This window comes from Vigna radiata, chromosome 6 (assembly GCF_000741045.1).
Source record: "Vigna radiata var. radiata cultivar VC1973A chromosome 6, Vradiata_ver6, whole genome shotgun sequence".
Taxonomy (NCBI): domain Eukaryota; kingdom Viridiplantae; phylum Streptophyta; class Magnoliopsida; order Fabales; family Fabaceae; genus Vigna; species Vigna radiata.
In genome coordinates this window covers 32,329,119-32,349,042 of record NC_028356.1, presented here as the reverse complement: position 1 = coordinate 32,349,042, position 19,924 = coordinate 32,329,119, and the positions used below count along the sequence as shown (strand labels likewise).

The 19,924-nt window shown below is 33.6% G+C and overlaps 2 protein-coding genes across 2 annotated transcripts; both read left to right on the top strand.

The window, feature by feature from the left end:
- Window positions 1-5,258: 5,258 nt before the first annotated feature.
- Window positions 5,259-18,548, top strand: LOC106763721 (LEAF RUST 10 DISEASE-RESISTANCE LOCUS RECEPTOR-LIKE PROTEIN KINASE-like 2.1). The gene is made up of 5 exons (XM_014647884.2): window positions 5,259-6,020; window positions 6,640-6,675; window positions 7,787-7,810; window positions 13,832-13,867; window positions 18,199-18,548. Exons 1-5 carry the CDS (start codon window positions 5,264-5,266, stop codon window positions 18,546-18,548), a joined length of 1,203 nt encoding a protein of 400 aa, XP_014503370.1. The 5' UTR covers window positions 5,259-5,263.
- Window positions 18,549-18,617: 69 nt separating this feature from the next.
- On the top strand, window positions 18,618-19,886 carry LOC106763720 (uncharacterized mitochondrial protein AtMg00810-like). The gene is made up of 2 exons (XM_014647883.1): window positions 18,618-18,770; window positions 18,876-19,886. Exons 1-2 carry the CDS (start codon window positions 18,618-18,620, stop codon window positions 19,884-19,886), a joined length of 1,164 nt encoding a protein of 387 aa, XP_014503369.1.
- Window positions 19,887-19,924: the final 38 nt, after the last annotated feature.

Sequence of the window (19,924 nt, the reverse complement as noted above, 5' to 3'; positions counted from 1 at the left end):
AAGAATCTCAGGAAGTCAGAAAATTGACTCCTGATCAGGAGGTATGAAGGAAGGAGGAGTGAAGTCAGAAAGTTGACTTCGAAGAATCTTAGGAAGTCAGAAAATTGACTTCGAAGAATCTCAGGAAGTCAGAAAATTGACTCCTGATCGGGTGGTATGAAGGAAGAAATGACTTCAGAAAACTCTGCCCAATGTAGGAAGTCAGGAAAATGACTCCTGCCTCAGGAAGATCGGGGGAGGTGTGTTCCGGGAGAAGTCAGGAAAATGAGTTCAGATAACCCCGTTCAAGGCAAGAAGTTCGAAGAAAAGCTATCAGTTGACTACTGAACAGGTTCAACTTTGTCAGGTTCCAATGCCTTTTCGTTATAAAATATTGAAGTGTTAAACGCATATTTTTTGGAGTGAAAATCTCTTGCACAGGAAAAAGTTTCAAAGAAAACTCTTAGCATTTTATGTTCAGTCTAGGGAACAATTCGAAAGAGAACTCCTAGAGTTCGCCACTCGGTACAGAGAGCAATGGAGACTTAAAGCATAGAAGATAGACTCCCTAAATACAACGTGAGCGACCTCTTTTAAAGCTCATAATAATCCCTACGCACCTCTTTTAATAAAGAGCTTGCTTGGGCTTGGGGGGCTTATGTACTATATGAAGTATACCGGCCGGTATTGATTGTCATTTATGGACAATTAAGCGGGTATTAACAGGGGGTTTGATTACCTAAAATATATTGCGTTAATGGTTAATAGATGTGTTTGGCTGTCACAAGCCCTTTAAATATACGATCGGCGTTCAGGTACAATTATCTTGATCTATCCTAATAAAAATATTGACCTCTCTATGAAACATATCTGACTTGAGCGTCGGAGTGTCTTCTGCAGGTCAACCCCCCCAATCGGGAAGGATTACATGAAGAGTTGGACGATCAGAGCATAACAAGGAAGGACGACCGACCCAGGCGAATGTTACCGAAACACATAGTATTGTTAGATTCATTAGGATATAAACAAACCGTTTTTTTAGTGCCAAAATGGATAATACAAAAACAAGATGTTTTATATTTTTAATATTTTGATTAACGGGATATTAATATCTCTTGCAAATAAAAAAGAAGTGATTTCATTTAAAGTTAGATTCTCCTCTGAAGAAATTTTGAAAACCCGAGGAGGCTTTTGATAGGATTCTGTATATCGTAATTTTTCTTGACATTGTAACCCAAAACATTTCCTTCCATGTTTAGCCCACGTTTTTCACTTTGTTAATATAACTCCAATAAATGAATGTTACTTTTATTTTCAATATTTAAAATGCTTGTTTTTCTTCAATAAATGGTTTGGTATTGAATGAATGGAATTCCGGTGGCTAATTCTTTGTTATATGAAGTTAATGTCAAACTCTATAATGGATTAAACAAGTATCATGTTTTAATTAAAATTGATAGATAATTACAGACGAATTTATCCATAGGTAATTTCATACAGATTTATTGATGAATAATTACATACTCATTTATCTGTAAGTAATTACATACAAATTTATTCGTAGGTAATTACATATAGAGTTATTACATACATAATTATACGTATGTAATTATATACGGATAAATCCGTATGTAATTATGTACAGATTTATCTATATTTAATTACCTATAGATTTATTTGTATATGATTACTTATGAATTTATTTGTATGTAATTACCTACTAATTTATTCGTATGCAACGTTATCTACGATCATTTTACATACATTCTCTAGATAATCCGTAGGTAATACCATTTTACCTACGGATTTTGACCATTACATACGAATTTTGGTGGTAGAAAACAATATTTTTTCTTGTAGTGAATAACCAATTAGTTACTTAAGATAATCAATTATCACATAATGGTTTCTAAAGGTTGCTTAAAACTCTATTTTGTCTTTGGAATAATCGATTACTAACCTCTGATAATTGATTATCCATAATCGATTGAGTTACTATAATTGATTATCACAACTAGCCGTTGGAGCTTTTAGGCATGCTTTTGGTCGTTGTGCATCCATTAAATGCATAATTGATTACATAAGTGGATAATCGATTATCACACGAGAAAAAACTGACAACAAATTTTTGGAGGTGTCATTGGGTGAGGTCTTTACAAAGATATTTTAGACTCTCACTCTAATACATGAAAACACATTTATTTTGTTTAAACTATGAAAAATGTGATCTTGGGTTTGTCTAACCCTTGGGCTTTAACTTTGAGAGCTTGATATTGGAAAGAGTGAGAACTTTCAGTACGAATGTGATGGAGTACTACTGTTGTTGGTAAATGAAGTTTGTCATCCTCTTTGAAGACTTAAAGGAACTGTTTATCCTTAGTGAAACATTCGGAGGAGGTGTTCATCTCTTGTGGCCTTCACAGAAAATGAGTTTCATCTCTTGTGGTAAAAAGGGAGGTGTTTTCTAAACTCTTAAACTTGTCTTTTTGTATGATTGTAAGAGTTTATTAGTTCTGTGATAGTGGATATAGGATCCTTATGATCTGAAACAATATAAGGATGAGGATATGAACATGTGAGATAAAATAATGCATTTTTTGGATGAATTTCTATAGAATTAGAAGAAATATAGCACAACAGCTTGAGTCCCAGAGTCACAGCTTGAGCAACTAAAAGACGGTTTCAAGAAGATTCAAATTTTGTTCTCACATCTCAAGTAGAGAAAATGGTGTCTGAGTCACACGAGGAAAACTTCACCATGAAGCAACCTGAGGCCCCAAATTTTGGAGCTCAACCATGTAGGAGACTCACCATTGAAGAAAGCTTTGTGATTAAACAAAAAGAAAAGAGTCCAAGCTTGAAGAAAACCCTCCATGGAAGGAAAACTCACAAGATTGGCCACCATGTATGAAGCTACAACCAACCTCCCAATTTTATGGTGGGACAAACCCCCTTGTTTTGTATCCAAATTTCCATATCAAGATTCTTAGGCTATCTCTAAACTTTCTCTCTTCACATGTAATATTTCCTTAGGATTTAGAGGAGACATGAAGAATGAACAGAAGTTCCTAGGATTGAATGTTAGGATCATAGTGAGTTGTTGAACTTCCTACTATTGGGATTGAATGTAATTCTCTGAACTTATGAACTAGTATTGTTTTACTATTTTATTCATGTGTTCTTTCATATGTTAGTAATTCAATTCGCTCTTCGCATGTAATGAATTGATCAATCATCTATTGCATATAACTTGAGTTAGGTGAAAATTAAATCATCTTATAGATTCAATTGAAACATCGAAGGATGTTAGATGGTAGACATGCATATATATGACTTAGTTGGGTAAAAAGTCTTAATCATTAATCCAAAGATTTGATTCGCACTGAGTTTAAATGTTTTTAGGTGTTATAGGCTATAAACATGAGTATAAGGTTACACTAGGAAACTTCCAAGAACAATAAATAATCCTTTTTAATTCAATGAAAATATAACAGGAAATAGAACAGAGTAGTGAAGTCCAATTCTCAACATGTTTTATATCATTCATTTATTCGATGTTTAACTTTAAGTCTTGGATCATCATCATTTTACAATCAAATGTTTAAAAATTACAAATATGATACTATAATCACAAGTTTTGATAAAAAAAATTTGACAAATTCCTATGAATACGATACTTAATACTACACTTGAACTAGTACACTTATTGGTGTGATTACTCGCAAACTGAGGGATCATCATCAAATGTTCGAACTTGGAGGGACTTGTATATCTATTGTGTCCAACATATATACAAATAAGCATGACCTAATAAGGTCGGTTTAGCACTAATGACCTAAAGTGCTTAATATTATCTAAAGATATATTTGTTGGCTTAGTTATTGTATATTAACAAAATATATGGTTAAATTTCGATAATTTGATTATATTCCACCTATCCTTTAATATTATATATCAATGAATATACGACATATTTGATTAATTTATATTATCATTGATTATCATATTAAACGTAAGTTATCCAGTAAGTTTTTATTATTAATAATATTCTGAATTTTGTGAATAATTTCTTAAAGACCCATAAACCTTATAAATACATGTATCATTTTCCCGGGAAATGACATTCACTCTATCATACTCTCTTATATACTCATATAGATCAAAACTATTTTATTGGCTCAAATGTCAGAAATTTTTTATAAGGGATCATCTTTGTATTTCAGTCCTCAAGAACATTTATTAAGATTCATCAACTCACTCAGATCTTGTTACTTGTCAAGACAAACACTTCAAATCTCAGTATAAGAATAATATTAGGTAGTATAAAAAAAATTATCTTATTTATTTTTATTGGTCCTTAATTTTTTGCTTTTCTAAAACAATATTCATTATCTCTCAACAATTCTACGAGTTTAACATCCGGAAAGTTTACTCAAATCTACAATGTACTTTTTATCTCATCATACCATTAACTTTGTTCAATTATGTGTTAAATCTTTTCTGGAATACTCATTTGATCACCTTTACTTCTTTTTAATACTTTTCTTTATAGTTTGTTTTTTATCAGGCATATTATTATAATAATTTTTAATATAATAATTTTTATTTTTTAATTAGTTTATATACATTGTCATTTGACTCCGTCAATGATGTGTATTTGCATATCAACTGTTTATGTAAGACAAACCCTTTTAAACTCTATTAGAATTTGTGGCTCTATAAAGCTTATCAACACGGATAATATTCTTTTGGCCACAAATCTACACATGTGGTGGAACTTTCAGTCCTTCAATAATTTGCATATATTTGAAGTAGAAAAAAAATTCAAATGCATTATATAAACATTGCTTTTGGATTAGGATATAAAATTTTATTTTGATAACTTTTCCATTATTTATGGTAATATATTTAGGGTTTTGTCCTTATTTAAATAAGTCCTGGACTATTTGTTCAATTTAACTCCCAAACTAATTCTCAAAAAATTATTTTAGACAGCAAGTAAATAAAACATTCCAGTTAGAAGAATTTAGGATGATTTTAGAAACTCGAAGAAATGCATTACAAAAATGACATGATTAAATACCCAAATCATGCAGTTCACGAATTTTTAAAATTTTGTATTCATTAAAATGAGGTGTAGAAACCAGATAAAAACGCGGTTTTTCAGTCAAAGTCTACGTTTGTCAGTATCATAAGTCTTCAAAGTATTCTCTGAAAGAAAAAATGTGGTCCTTTAGGATTATATATTGGTTGCACTAGTATCATTAGAAACAGTTTGGAGACGATGAGGAGAGAGAGAACATTGTTGGTGGTACTGCTACTTATTCTACTCCACCATATTTCTGCTACCAAGGACCACCAAGAACACCGTTGTCCACCTTCTTCTTGTGGCAACATCCCCAACATCACTTATCCATTTCGATTACAAGGCGACCCAGAGAATTGTGGTGACGAAAGGTATGAGCTTGGTTGTGAAAATAATGTTACGGTGTTGTATCTGTACTCTGCAAAATACCATGTTCAGGCAATAAACTACGACAACTACACCGTGAGAGTGGTTGACCCTGCACTTCAACATCACAACTGCTCCTCCCTTCCTATCCGTTCTCTCTCTCGCTCCAATTTCTCTGATACTTACACTGACTCCGCGGATCTATACCAAGCCAGTCTATATCTGTATCTAAATTGGGAATCACTGAATTTCGAGCACATAGTGTTTCTGAACTGTAACCATTCAGTGAGAGAGAATGAGAAGTATGTGGAGAGTGGTGAGTGCGTGAAGTGGGACTCAAAGGGCTATGCATATGCAGTGGGTGGAGACCTAAAAGCAGAGGACTTAGAAGTTGGGTGTGACGTGAAGCTTGTTGCTCCCACATCGTTCAAGACTTTCAATAAACATTCATACGCTGCCATTCACAGGGCTCTCGCCTATGGATTTGAGATCTTTTGGGTAAACCTCGCCTGTCAGAATCATTGTCCTAATAAAGAATTTTGCGATTTTGACTCTTCTAGCCAGAAGCTTCTTTGTTATCCATTATATGGTGCGTTATATATTAACTTTGTCAACTTTTCATGTTAAACTAAATTAATATTTTATTTAGTTAAAGCATAATTTTGTTTATTTTTTTATATCTTTATTTGATACTCGTTTTTATATAGGAGGTACACAATTTGTAATTTCTACCGACGTGAATTTATCGTGATCATCCGTTGAAATATTTAAAATGTTTGATCCCTTTAACTTGCCACATTTCATTGTATTCCATAGCTTTACCCATTCACACTTTACGATTATTCTAATTTTGTATAGTTTTCTTCTTAAATGAAATCATTTAGATTTTTTATTTCTTTCATTGATACTCGATTTTCTTCAATTAACATTTTACATAATTATACATATTCAAATTATTAGGAAAATCATATTTCATCCACTTTTTGAGAATTTTTTGAAACAAAGTTTGAATCATTTATTTAATAATTCAACGAACTTTTAGAAAGAAATATTTTTATATTTTATATTTTACATGCATTTATAAGAACTTCTGCATTAAGTTAACATTTATTATTTTAAAATAAATGAAAATTGTTAAACTTGTTTACCGCTATTAATAACTGTTGAGATAATCAGAATCCTGAAGTTGATGTTTTGTTTCATTTCAGAAGAATCCTTATTACAGTGGTTAAAGATATTAGCTGGTAAGATCTTATCATCTTAATTTCTTAATACTTTAATTACAAGAGGAGTAGAGCTTTTAACAATGATTAAAATAGACATTTTAACAATAGTTTTAAAATTACCATTAATAGAAATGCTATTAAAATAATAGAACATTAGGTCACAGTTAAGATACATTCGTCTATATATTTTTCAAAAGATTTCCAACCACTTTCGACTTCCGGTTATGATTAAACCGGTGTGTTTATTATTTTCTTTTACTTTTGAAAAATTTCACCTCTTTGAATAATGATGGTTGTGTTTTGATCTCTAGAAAGCAATATATGATGACAGTTATATTATAAATTGTTGTTGTATGTATATTTTTATTAATATTTGTTCTGATAATTTATTAGGGATAAAAAAAATAAATGTGTTTTTATCTAATTTTTTTTGAATTATTTATATTGTAGTAGAAGGAATAAAAGTATGAGTAATATTTAATATTTTCAAATTATTAGGAAAATCATATTTCATCCACTTTTCGAGAATTTTTTGAAACAAAGTTTGAATCATTTATGTTAATATATTATTTCATGCACTAGTGATAATTCAACAAAATTTTGGAAAGAAATATAATATTTTTTCATCTTTTATATTTTACATGCATTTATAAGAACTTTTGAATTAAATTAACATTTATTATTTTAAAATAAATAAAAAGTTGTTAAACTTGTTTACCACTATTACCTTTTGGGTTAAATATGTTTTTATTCCCTATATTTTGGGGCGATTTTGGTTTTAGTCCCTCTTTCAAGGTACAACTTAGTCCTTCAATTTTAGAAAACTATGGTTTTAGTCCTTTTTACCAAATTTTTTTAACTCTATTTGTTATTTCAAACACGTTTCATTATAACATTTGGATTGTTTACACTGTTTGTCACATTTTTGCTTCAATGTTAATTGAGAAACGCGTTTGAAGGACTAAATTGTACCTTATTTTGAAAGAGAGACTAAAACCAAAATCGTCCCAAAGTATAGGGACTAAAAACATATTTAACCCTTACCTTTTTTTCCATATGAAAACGGTCTTTTAATTAATAACAGTTGAGATAACGAGAATCCTAAAGTTGATGTTTTCTTTCATTGCAGGGTTACCTTTAGAGTGGTTAGCTGGTAAGATCTTATTATCTTAATTTCTCAATACTTTAGTTACAAGAGGAGTAGAGCTTAGACTTTTTAACAATAGTTTTAAAATTATCATTAATATAAATGCTATTAAAATTAGAATGACATTTTGAAAAACGCAAAACCTCCACTTATAGAATTAAATTGTGTGAATCCGTGGTTACTAACATAAACTAAAAATTTTACCTTTCGTTTTATTTTATTATTTTTTTTTATTTCATTTCATTTGAAGAGTTCTTAATTTTTATTCTCTCATTCAATGATTCAACGCGTTATAAATCTATTAAATTCACTCAAATTCTTGAGGTGCTTTCACTCTTAACATTTAAAAGATATTAAATATTAGTTATCATGAAATTTCAGGATATATATGATTGTTGTTTAATTATGTTTTCAAATAAGTATAATTTCTATTTAATAATTATTTAAAAAATAATAAATATTGTACTTATCATGAAATTTTAAATAATAAATATGTATTCTTTGTTGTGATTTTTTTTAAGAAAAATATTTAATTAATATTTAAAACATTACGAGAAATGGCTACAAATATATTATTATTTGATGAGGTTGAAGATAAGATACAAATTTTGTACCTAATCAATAAAAATGAGACGAAAATGGATATACGTTTTTTTTTTTATAAAGACTGAGATAAATATAGCCAGATTCACATTTACCTTATCATGTTGTCACTAACACAATGAAAGTCTTTTGAGTATGTTATTTTACGTAAATTTACATCAAACCTAACACTTGACATAAACCTTTTATGCTTTTCTGAAAGAAAAAAAAATTGAACAAGCATCACAAAGTACCCATAACAATCTCGAATGACCAAATGACAGTATATGGAAATATATAGCACATACACTAGACCCACAAAAACACTAGTACAATCGAAGCTTTCACCACGAAACATTCATATTTGTTAATGTGAATTAATAAGCCAAGACAGTTGTTTAACTGTTTTGACACTTGTACATTGCTGCTTTATAAACTCTACACCTATACGTACTTTTAATAATGAGAAATACAATATAAAATTCATTCAGTTTTACTTACTTTTGTTTTCTCTCGGTTATACATACCTCTTGCCCTCTTTCTCTACTACTTTTGTTCCATCAGACTGACATCAAGAGCCAGGTCGAGTGAGGACATGAGGAGCTTCGTGATCACGGTGCAGTGTGGTTGGCCAGAGTGATTGAGGCGAAGAATAAAGAAGGGTATCAAGATTTTGTTTCTTGATCAAAGAAGGGCAATTGAAGAATGGTGGGATTGCCAACAAAAAATCTTTCCATTTTGACAGAGAAGAATTGGAGCAGATGCAGCACCCAAATGAAAGTGCTATTACGGTTTTAGGATGTTAGTGATGTGGTAGAGGAAACTAGATTCGAGCCTGACCTTGGTGACTCGAAGGATCAGAAGGCTGCATTCAGGAAAAAGGACAACAAAGCTTTGTTCATTCTTCATCAATGCGTGGATGATACGCATTTTGAGAAGATCCAAAATGTTGTGACAGCAAGGGAGGTGTGGAACATCCTGTTGAGGTGTCATGCAAGAGGAGAGAAGATAAAGAAAGTGAGGCTTCAAACCTTGAGGAGGCAGTGAGCTCCTACAAATGGAAGAATGTGATAAGGTGGGAGAGTACTTCAATAAGGTTGTTGCACTCACAAATCAGATGAAAGGGTGTGGAGAAAAAGTCAGTGACCTGATGATCATTGAGAAGATTATGAGATCTTTACCTTCCAAGTTCGACTACATTGTAGTAAGAGTCAAGAGACCTTGAGAAGATGAAGATCGAGGAACTTTCAAGTTTCTTAGAGGCACATGAAGTGCGATTGCTGGACAGAAATACAATCAGGAGTGGTGAGCAGGCATTGAAGGTGCATCATTCTAAGAATGAAGAGAAGAAAACATTCAAGAAATGGAAAGGGAAACGTGGAAAAGGAAAGTGGAGAAATTATAAGAGTAAAGATGACCAAGATGAAACTGCAGTAGAAGAAAAGAATGGTAAATCTAATAAAACTTTCACCAAGAAAAACAAAAGAAATGTTGAATGTTTTAATTGCCATAAGTACGGGCACTCTCCTACGAGTGTTATTCTAATAAAGGGAAACAAAATAAGGTACAGAAAAAGGAGGCTAACATGGTTCAAGAGGAATCTGCTTCAAAACTACTCACACTGATGGTAACAACGTCTGCAGAAAACTCACACTCTCAAGATCAACCGTGGTATTTGGATTCGGGACGCTCTAATCACATGACATGCTAAAGGGAATGGTTGGTGAATTTTGATGAAACCAAGAAGAACAGGGTGAAGTTTGCTGATGAAAGTACCTTGAAGGTAGAAGGAATTCGTGATGTTGTAATCAGGAGGAAAAATGACTCACGTGCCATCATAACCACCAATATGTTGTTTGTGCCTGCAATGAGATGTAACCTTTTGAGTATCGACCATCTAGTTCAAAAGGGTTTTATAGTAGTGTGGGAGGATTCAACAAGGTAGAACTATTTGATGAAAACAAAAACCTGATCTTGAGAAGCAAGATCTCAAAGAATTGCACATTTCATATCAGCATGGAGGCAGTGAAGGATGTCAAGTGTATGAATGTTGTAAAAGAAGAAGATTGGCTATGGCATTGGAGGTATGGCCACCTGAATTGGAGGAGTTTGCAGCAACTAGAAAAGAAGCAGATGGTTATAGGATTGCCTAGTATTAATGTGCCAGAGAAAGTGTGTGAAACATGTTTGGCAGGAAAGTAATCCAGAAAGTCGTTCAAGGCAAATCTGTGCATAAGAGCAAAGGAGTGCTTGGAAGTGATTCACTCAAGTGTATGTGGACCGTTTGAAGTCCCTTCACTGGCAAGAAACAGGTATTTCATCACTTTTGTGGATGAATAGTAGGATGATTTGGTTGTTTGCGATTAAACTGAAGAGTGAAGCACTAAATGTGTTCTTGAGATTCAAAGCAAGTGTGGAGAGGGAAAGTGCAAAACTATTAAAGATTTTGAGAACGGATGGAGGAGGTAAAGCAGTCTTGAGCAGAGATATGGTTATTCTGGAGCATGAGAACTAGGATTGGAAGTAGAAGCAAACCAGTTTAATGAAGACTATACTGGATGGACAATCTAGAAATCTCATCTCAGCAGATCCAGATACAAACTTTGGGAGCAATGAAGGTGTGCAAACTGGAAGTAGTGAAGGCACGCAATCTAAAACTGCTAGACCACAAAGAAGACATGTGCTGCTAGAGAGGTTCAATGAGTGTGAAGTGTATGTTGATTCACAGATTGAAGATGAAGGAGATCTGGTGCACATTGCTTTGTTTGTAGGAGCAGAAACGATAGATTAAGTGGAAGCCTTGAAGAAATCTTTGTGGAAGAATGCAATGAAGGAGGGAATTGATTCCATTGAAAAGAATAGAACCTGGGAGTTAGTTGATCTTCAAGTTGGGAAAAGATTTATTGGAGGGAAATGGGTATTCAAGTAGAAACTCAAGTCAGACGGATCAATGCCCAAGTATAAGGCAAGATTGGTTGCAAAGGGATTTCTTCAGAAGCAAGGTGTGGATTTTTTGAAGTATTTGCACCAGTAGCTAGAATAGAAATTGTGAGATTGGTGGTTGCAGTAGTATTATGCATGAGGTTGGGCACTCTTCCAACTTGATGTGAAGTTTGTGTTTCTTCATGGACCCTTGGAAGAAGAGGTCTATGTCCAGCAGCCCCTCGGCTTCATTGAAGAAGGAAGAAAAGCACAAGTTTATAGGTTGCATAAAGCCTTATACGAGTTGAAACAGGCCCCCCGAGCCTGGAACAGAAGGATTGACTATTTTCTTCTCAAACTCAAGTTCACAAGGTGTGTGGTGGAGCATGGAGTCTATGTGAAGGGAGACACAGGATTAGATATACTGATCTTATGCTTGTATGTGGATGATTTACTCATCACAGGTTCAAACGCAACTCACACAGAAAACTTTAAAAGGTTCATGGCATCTGAACTTGAGATGACAGACCTGTTAAGGTTGAGTTATTTCCTAGGAATGGAGTTTTCCTATACTACTGCAGGTTTGGTGATGCATCAGAAGAAATACGCTGGAGATTTGCTGAGGCGTTTTAACATGACATCATGCAATGCTATAAGGAGTCTAATGGAGACAAACTTAAAACTGCTGAGAGATGAATCAGAGAAGGGAATAGATGAGACTGAGTTCAAGCAGTTGGTTGGTTCGTTGAGGTATTTGTGCAACAACAGGCTAGAACTTGCATTTTGTGTAGGCTTGATCAGCAGATTTATGAGCAGCCCAAAGAGATCTCACATGTTAGCCGCTAAGAGAGTGATGAGGTATATTCAAGGCACAATTGATCATGGGATACTATTTTCCATTGGAAGACAAAAATTTGAGCTAGAATTGGTTGGTTATACTGATTCGGATCATGGTGGTGATCCAGTGGAGAGGAAGAGTACTTCCGGATATGTGTTTTTGCTGAACCAGACACCTATCTCGTGGTGTTCTAAAAAGCAACCCGCAGTTGCTTTATCCAGCTGTGAAGCAGAGTATATTGCAGGAAGCTTTGCAGCTTGCCAAGGTGTGTGGCTGGACGAATAGCTAAAGGAATTGAGGATTCCTATAAAGACTCCATTGCAGCTAAGGATAAATAATATTTTAGCTATTAATCTGTTCAAGAACCTAGTGAGTCATGACAGAAGCAAACACATAGAGGTCAAATACCATTTTCTAAGGGATTTGGTGAATAAAGGGAAGATTGTCCTAGCTTACTGCAGAACAGAGAAGCAAGTGGCAGACATTCTTACAAAGGCTTTGAAGATTGAGAACTTTGAGGTGCTGAAGAAGAAGTTGGGAGTTATCTCTCTAAGTAGTGCTTATCTTAGAAGGGAGTGTTAATGTGAATTAATAAGCCAAGACAGTTGTTTAACTGTTTTAACACCATTATTGCTTTATAAACTCTACACCTGTACCTACTTCTAATAATAAGAAATACAATACAGAATTCATTCAGTTTCAACATTCAGTTTCAACATTCAGTTTCTAATAATAAGAAATACCTCTCTACCCCCTCTCTCTTACTGCTACTTCTGTTCCATCAATATTCACCCTCAAAAACCCTATAAGCAACAAAGACTGACATTATTTTTTATGAATTCATGTCGATTCGATCTCTTGATAAAAATATATAATATATCAGTTAAAGTGGTTCGTGGGATTGCTTATCTCCATCATGGGTGTGAGATGTAAATTTTGCATTTTGATATAAAACCCCCTAACATCTTATTCGTGAAAACTTTATCCCAAGGGTTTCTAACTTTGGATTAGCAAAGTTATATCCAACATATAATAACATAGTTACAAAGATGGCAAGAAGAGGAACCATTATATGCCTCCAGAATTGTTTTACAATAATATTGGAGGAATATCCCATAAAACTAATGTTTATAGCTTCATAATGTTGTTGATGGAGATGACACGCAAGAGGAAGAATCTAAATCCCCATGTAGAACAATCAAGTCAATTTTACTTTTCACTTTGGATCTATAATCATATTAGAGAAGAGGAAAATATAGATATAAAAGATGGGATGTAAGCTGGGAGGCACTAATTTAGAAAACAAGGACTACAAGATGGGATGTAAACTAGAAATTCATTGAAGTGCATAATTTGGTGTTGCTAAGAAGGAAAAATTGTGGCAAGGTGATAGTGGAAGATAGCAAATGGCTGTAAATGTTGATGCAATCAGTGACTCCATAATCAAACAACATTTTAGGTTTAGGTTAGGAAACAAGGATGTTTGGGTCAAGTGAAACTGGATACAATTATCATTATGGGGACAAAAGTGCTTTTAAAAGAGAATTTATTGATATTCATGCTAGATTTTATTAATGAAAATTTGCTTTAAACCAATACTTTACTATATGTAAAGAAAACGGTCTTTTTATTCATAACTATTGAGATAATCAGAATCCTAAATTTGATGTTTTCTTTCATTTCAGAGTTAACGAGATTACAATGGTCACCGGCGTTACCTGGTAAGATCTTATCATCTCAATTTCTCAATGCTTTAATTACAAGAGTAGAGCTTTTACCAATGATTCAAATGGACTTTTAATAATAGTTTTAAAATTATCATTAAAAGAAATGTTATTAAAATAATAGAACATTTGGCCACGGTTAAAGATACATCGTCTGTATATTTTTCTTAATATTTGTTCTGAATTAAATAGGGATAAAAAAATAAAGGTGTTCTTATCTAAATTTGTTTAAATTATTTTTATTGTATAGTAAAATGAATAAAAGTATGAGTAATATTAATATTTTTAAATTTAATGGAGAGAGGTGTGTGTATACATCAATGCTCAAAGTTGTCTATGTTTTAAATTAATAAAACATTTTTAATGTATTAGGTAATTAAAAAAAATTATTTATATTATTTTCTTTAATCATTTGTTACATTTCACTAAAAAAAAACTCTTCTTTTACTATTACATTGTCTAGCATTCTCTCGCAAGACCTATTATATGTCTATTAAATTCACTAAATATTTTAGGATACTTTATCTTTTATATGTAACTTCAATTATACATTTTTTTTTCTTTTGATTTTCTCCATAAGAATTACATTTTAAAAAACGCAAAACCTCCACTTTAGAGAATTAAATTGTGTGAATCCGTGGTTTATAAGATAAACTAAAAATTTTATCTTTCCTTTTATTTTTTTATTTTTTTAATTTCATTTCGTTTGAAGAGTTCTGAATTTTTATTCTCTCATTTCTTGAGGTGCTTTCACTCTTAACATTTAAAAAATATTAAATATTAGTTATCATGAAATTTCAGGATATATATGATTGTTATTTAATTATATTTTCAAATATGCATAATTTCTATTTAATTATTATTTAAAAATAATAAATAATGTAGTTATCATGAAATTTTAAATAATAAATATGTATTCTTTGTTGTGAGTTTTTTAAGAAAAATATTTAATTAATATTTAAAACAATGTGAGAATTGACTACAAAGATACTATTATTATTTGATGAGGTTGAGTATAAGATACAAATTTTATACCTAATTAATAAAATCGGTCATAAATACTATTTTATCAATAAATTTTATTACGACATAATCAAATATAAAATAAACATTAGGATATCCATTTTAATAGAAAAATATATTAATAAAAATGTCTATTGATAATAAATATTCTTAATTACTATTAAATCAATTATCGACAAATATTTTTATCAGAAAACTATGGTTTTACAGGTAATTATTTTCTCTATAAAATCTATGGGTAAATGTTAGGTTTAAATTCCCTTTTGGTCCTTAAGTTAAGTTTTGATGTTCAGTTTAGTTTCCACTTTTAAAAATGTCAACCTTTAGTTCTTATGATATGAAAAATGTATCAAATCAGTCCTATGCGTTAACAAATCAAAAGTTTTTCATTAAGTGATTTGTTGTTCATAACAACTTCTGTTAACAAATCACAAAATATTGGATACCTAGGTATGAAAACTTATGATATGAAAAATGTATCAAATCAGTCCTCATGCCAGCACTTAATGAACAACAAATCACAAGTTTTCATACCTAGGTGTCAATGAATGGAAAAGATATGCAACGATTATTCTCTTAAATATGTCAATGAATGGAAAAGATATGCAACGATTATTCTCTTAATTAGGATAATTAAATGTAATAAATGTATATGATATTTTAGCTTATTTAGTAGGCTGGTTATTCTCTTAATTAGGATAATTAAATGTAATAAATGTATATGATATTTTAGCTTATTTAGTGGGCTGAAAATCAGCTTGACAGATTGTAATTATTTGTATATATATGAAAGTTCTCCANCAAGAGGNNACACAGTTTTCTGGCTCAATCTTCTCTAAATTTAACATGGTATCAGTCTAGGTTACGATTCCCAAACCTAGTTTGCGTTTTTTTTCAGTCTCGTTCTTGACTCTCGACTCTCGACTCTCGACTTTCGAACTTTCGATTTTCGATTCTTCTTGTGTCTGTTTTTCCTAGCTTCATGGCTTCCGAAAAATATGATGTCTTGTTCGTTCGCCTTAACGAAAAAAACTACTCAGCTTGGGCATTCCAATTCCAGATTTTTGTCACCGGAAAAGATTTGTGGGGTCATGTTGATGGCAGCATTCCCGCTCCTGACAAAAACAAAGATAAGGTCGCTCATGCTAAGTGGGCTGTCAAAGATGCTCAAGTCATGGCCTGGATCCTAAGTTACATGGATTCGAACATTGTCCTGAATCTTCGTCCTTACAAGACTGCAAGCACAATGTGGTCTTATCTGCAGAAAATTTATAGTCAAAATAATGCAGCTCATCGATTCCAACTTGAGCACAACATCGCTAATTTTAAACAGGATAGTCTCTCATCTCTGATTTTTACTCTCAATTCATGAATCTTTGGGCTGAATACACTGATATAGTTTATGCAAACTTGCCTTCCGAAGGTCTCAGTTCCGTACAAACAATTCATGATATTACTAAACGCGACCAATTTCTTATGAAATTGCGATCTGACTTTGAAGGTATCCGGTCCATCATTGAAGACATTATGTCCCATCATTGGATGCATGTCTTAATGAGTTGTTAAGTGAAGAACAACGTCTTCTTACCCAGTCCATCATTGAAGACCAAAGATTGTCTACTGTTCCAGTCGCATACGTGGCACAAGGGAAGTCACGACGCCATGACATGAGTACTATTCAATGCTTTAGTTGCAAGCGATTTGGCCATTATGCTTCAGCCTGTCCGAAAAAAATTTGCAACTACTGTAAAAAGGATGGTCATATTATTAAGGAATGCCCAATAAGGCCACCACGACGACCTACAACAGCTTTTACAACCACGACTATTTCTTCTCTTCCCAACAGTTCTGCCAATCCAACACCTGTCCATCCAAATGCTACTACTGATGCTCCAACTTTGACCCCTGAAATGGTTCGACAAATGATAATTTTAGCTTTTTCTGCTTTGGGATTATCATGTAACTCCTCTTCCCCATGGTACTTTGATTCTGGGGCTTCCAACCACATGACCAACAATGCTCGATTCCTTACTAATATAAAAAACTATTCGGGGAATCTAACAATACATATTGTTGGTGGAAATCAATTTCCTATAACAGAAACTGGTGATATTTCTCCATCTCTAACAAATGTCTTTGTTGCTCTTGGTCTCACCAGTAATCTTATTTCTGTCGGTCAATTAGTCGACAATGATTGCCGAGTTCAATTCTCACAGTCTGGTTGTTTTGTGCAGGATCAACACTCGGGGAAGATAATCGCGAAGGGGCCTAAAGTTGGACGCCTTTTTCCCATCCATTTCTCGTTGTCTCCAAGTCTTTCTTTGCCTTTAGTCTCTTGTAATTCTGTTGTGGTTGATCACCAAGTGTGGCATAAGCGCCTTGGCATCCCAACTCCAATGTTCTCCATGACATGTTCAAATCTGGTTTTCCTTGAAATAAACACATTCCATATCTTAATAATATTCATTTTGATTGCATTCCTTGTAAGCTTGGCAAAAGTAAAATTCTACTTTTTCCAACACATCAGTCGACTGAAACACAACCATTTGATATCATCCATAGTGATGTTTGGGGAGTGGCACCAGTCACGTCTCATGCTAATTACAAATATTTTGTAACTTTTATTGATGATTATAGTCGTTTCACTTGGGTCTATTTTTTGCGCTCAAAAGATGAAGTCTTTTCCACTTTCAAATTCTTTAATGCTTATGTCCAGGCCCAATTCTCCTCCAAAATCAAGATTCTTCGCTTTGATAATGGGGGGAATACACATCACACTTATTTCAAGAATTCTTACAATCCAATGGTATTTTATCTCAAAGATCATGTCCATCAACCCCTCAACAAAATAGGGTGGCTGAACAGAAAAATCGCCATTGGGTAGATGTTGTTCACACTCTTTTACTGGAGTCACATGTGCCATCACGATTTTGGTGTGAAGCCCTTTCCACTGTTGTTCATCTTATAAACAGATTTTCATCTCCTTCCACAAGTAATGAATCTCCTTTCACTCGATTATTTGGTCACCCACCTGATTACTCCACTCTTCATATCTTCGGTTGTGCATGTTATGTCCATCTTCCTCCACATGAACGCACAATGCTCATTGCACAATCTGTTAAATATGATTTTCTTGGCTATTCTCCTCATCAAAAGGGCTTTCTCAGTTATGATCCTAATCTTCATCGAATTCGAGTCTCTAGAAATGTCATTTTTCTAGAAAGTGTATATTTTTTTTGCAAACCATCATGACTCGTTCTCTTCCCCAATTTCTATTTTGCCATTGTTTTCTAATTCTTCTACAGGTCAATCCCATGGGCCCCTTCAAGATGCTTCCTTGGATGCTGATCCAGTACAAGCTCTAGAACCAGAACTCGCTCCTTTACGATGCAGTTCACGCATTGGTAAGCCCCCAGAAAGGTATATCTGTTCCATGATAGAAACATTATCATCTATTCTTATTCCTTCTTCTTATAAACAGGCATTGCAGAATGAATGTTGGAAGAAAGCTATTGAAAGTGAACTTCTCGCCTTGGAAGAAAATCAGACATGGGATATAGTGCCATGTCCTCCATATGTTAAACCTTTAGGCAGCAAGTTTGTGTTCTCCATAAAGCTGCATTCGGATGGCTCCATAAATCGGTACAAGGCGTGACTGGTTGTGCTTGGAAATAAGCAAGATTATGGCCTCGACTATGATGAGACTTTTGCTCCAGTTGCAAAGATGACCACTGTGCAAACTATCCTTGCTCTTGCTGCATCCAAATCTTGGCCATTACATCAAATGGATGTCAAAAATGCATTCCTCCATGGTGACCTTAAGGAGGACGTTTACATCACACTTCCTGGTGGTATGTCGACTCTCTCCCCGAATACTGTTTGCAAATTGAAATGATCTTTATATGGCTTGAAGCAAGCCCCAAGAGTATGGTTTGAAAAGTTTCGCTCCACTCTTTTTGGTTTTTCTTTCAATCAAAGTTAGTATGATCCATCACTCTTCCTTCAACGGACTCCTAAAGGGATCTTCGTACTTCTTGTTTATGTGGATGACATTGTGGTCACTGGTTCTGATCAAGATGCTATTTCTAGAANCAAACAAATGTTGAATTCAACTTTTCACATGAAAGAGTTAGGCCATCTCAATTATTTCTTGGGTTTAGAGGTCCATTATCCTGAAGGTATTTTTGTAAATCAGCATAAATATATTCAAGATTTGGTCCAGCTAGCGGGACTCACCAATGCTACCCCTGTTGACACTCCAATGGAAGTTAATGTTAAATATAGGCGACATGAAGGAGAGCTTCTTGACGATCCCACTCAATATCGGAAACTAGTTGGTAGTCTCATATATGTGACTATCACTCGCCTTGATATTTCTTATGTTGTACACACTGTTAGTAAGTTCATGCAATCTCCAAGGCACTTCCATTTTTCAGCAGTACAGCGTATCATTAAATATCTCCTTGGCACTTCAAGTCGTGGTTTATTCTTTCCTGGTAATTCATCTCTTCAACTCCAAGCTTATAGTGATGCTGATTGGGCTGGTTGTCCAGACACTAGGAGATCAACTACTGACTGGTGTATGTTCCTAGGGAATGCTCCTATTTCATGGAAATGTAAGAAACAAGACTCAGTCTCCAAGTCGTCCATTGAAGCAGAATATCGCGCAATGTCTACTGCTTGTTCTGAAATAACATGGCTACGTGGTCTTCTTACAGAGCTTGGAGTTTCTCAAGCACAACCAACTCCACTAAATGCTGATAACACCAGTGCCATACAGATTGCAGCAAATCCAGTCTACCATGAACGGACGAAACACATTGAGGTCGACTGTCATTCTATCCGAGAAGCATATGATCGTCGGGTCATCACTCTACCACATGTCTCCACAGCTGTTCAAATAGCTGACATTTTCACTAAATCATTGCCATGCCAGCGTCACAATTTTCTACTTGGCAAATTGATGCTTGTAGATTCACCAGCATCAATTTGAGGGGGGATGTCAATGAATGGAAAAGATATGCAACGATT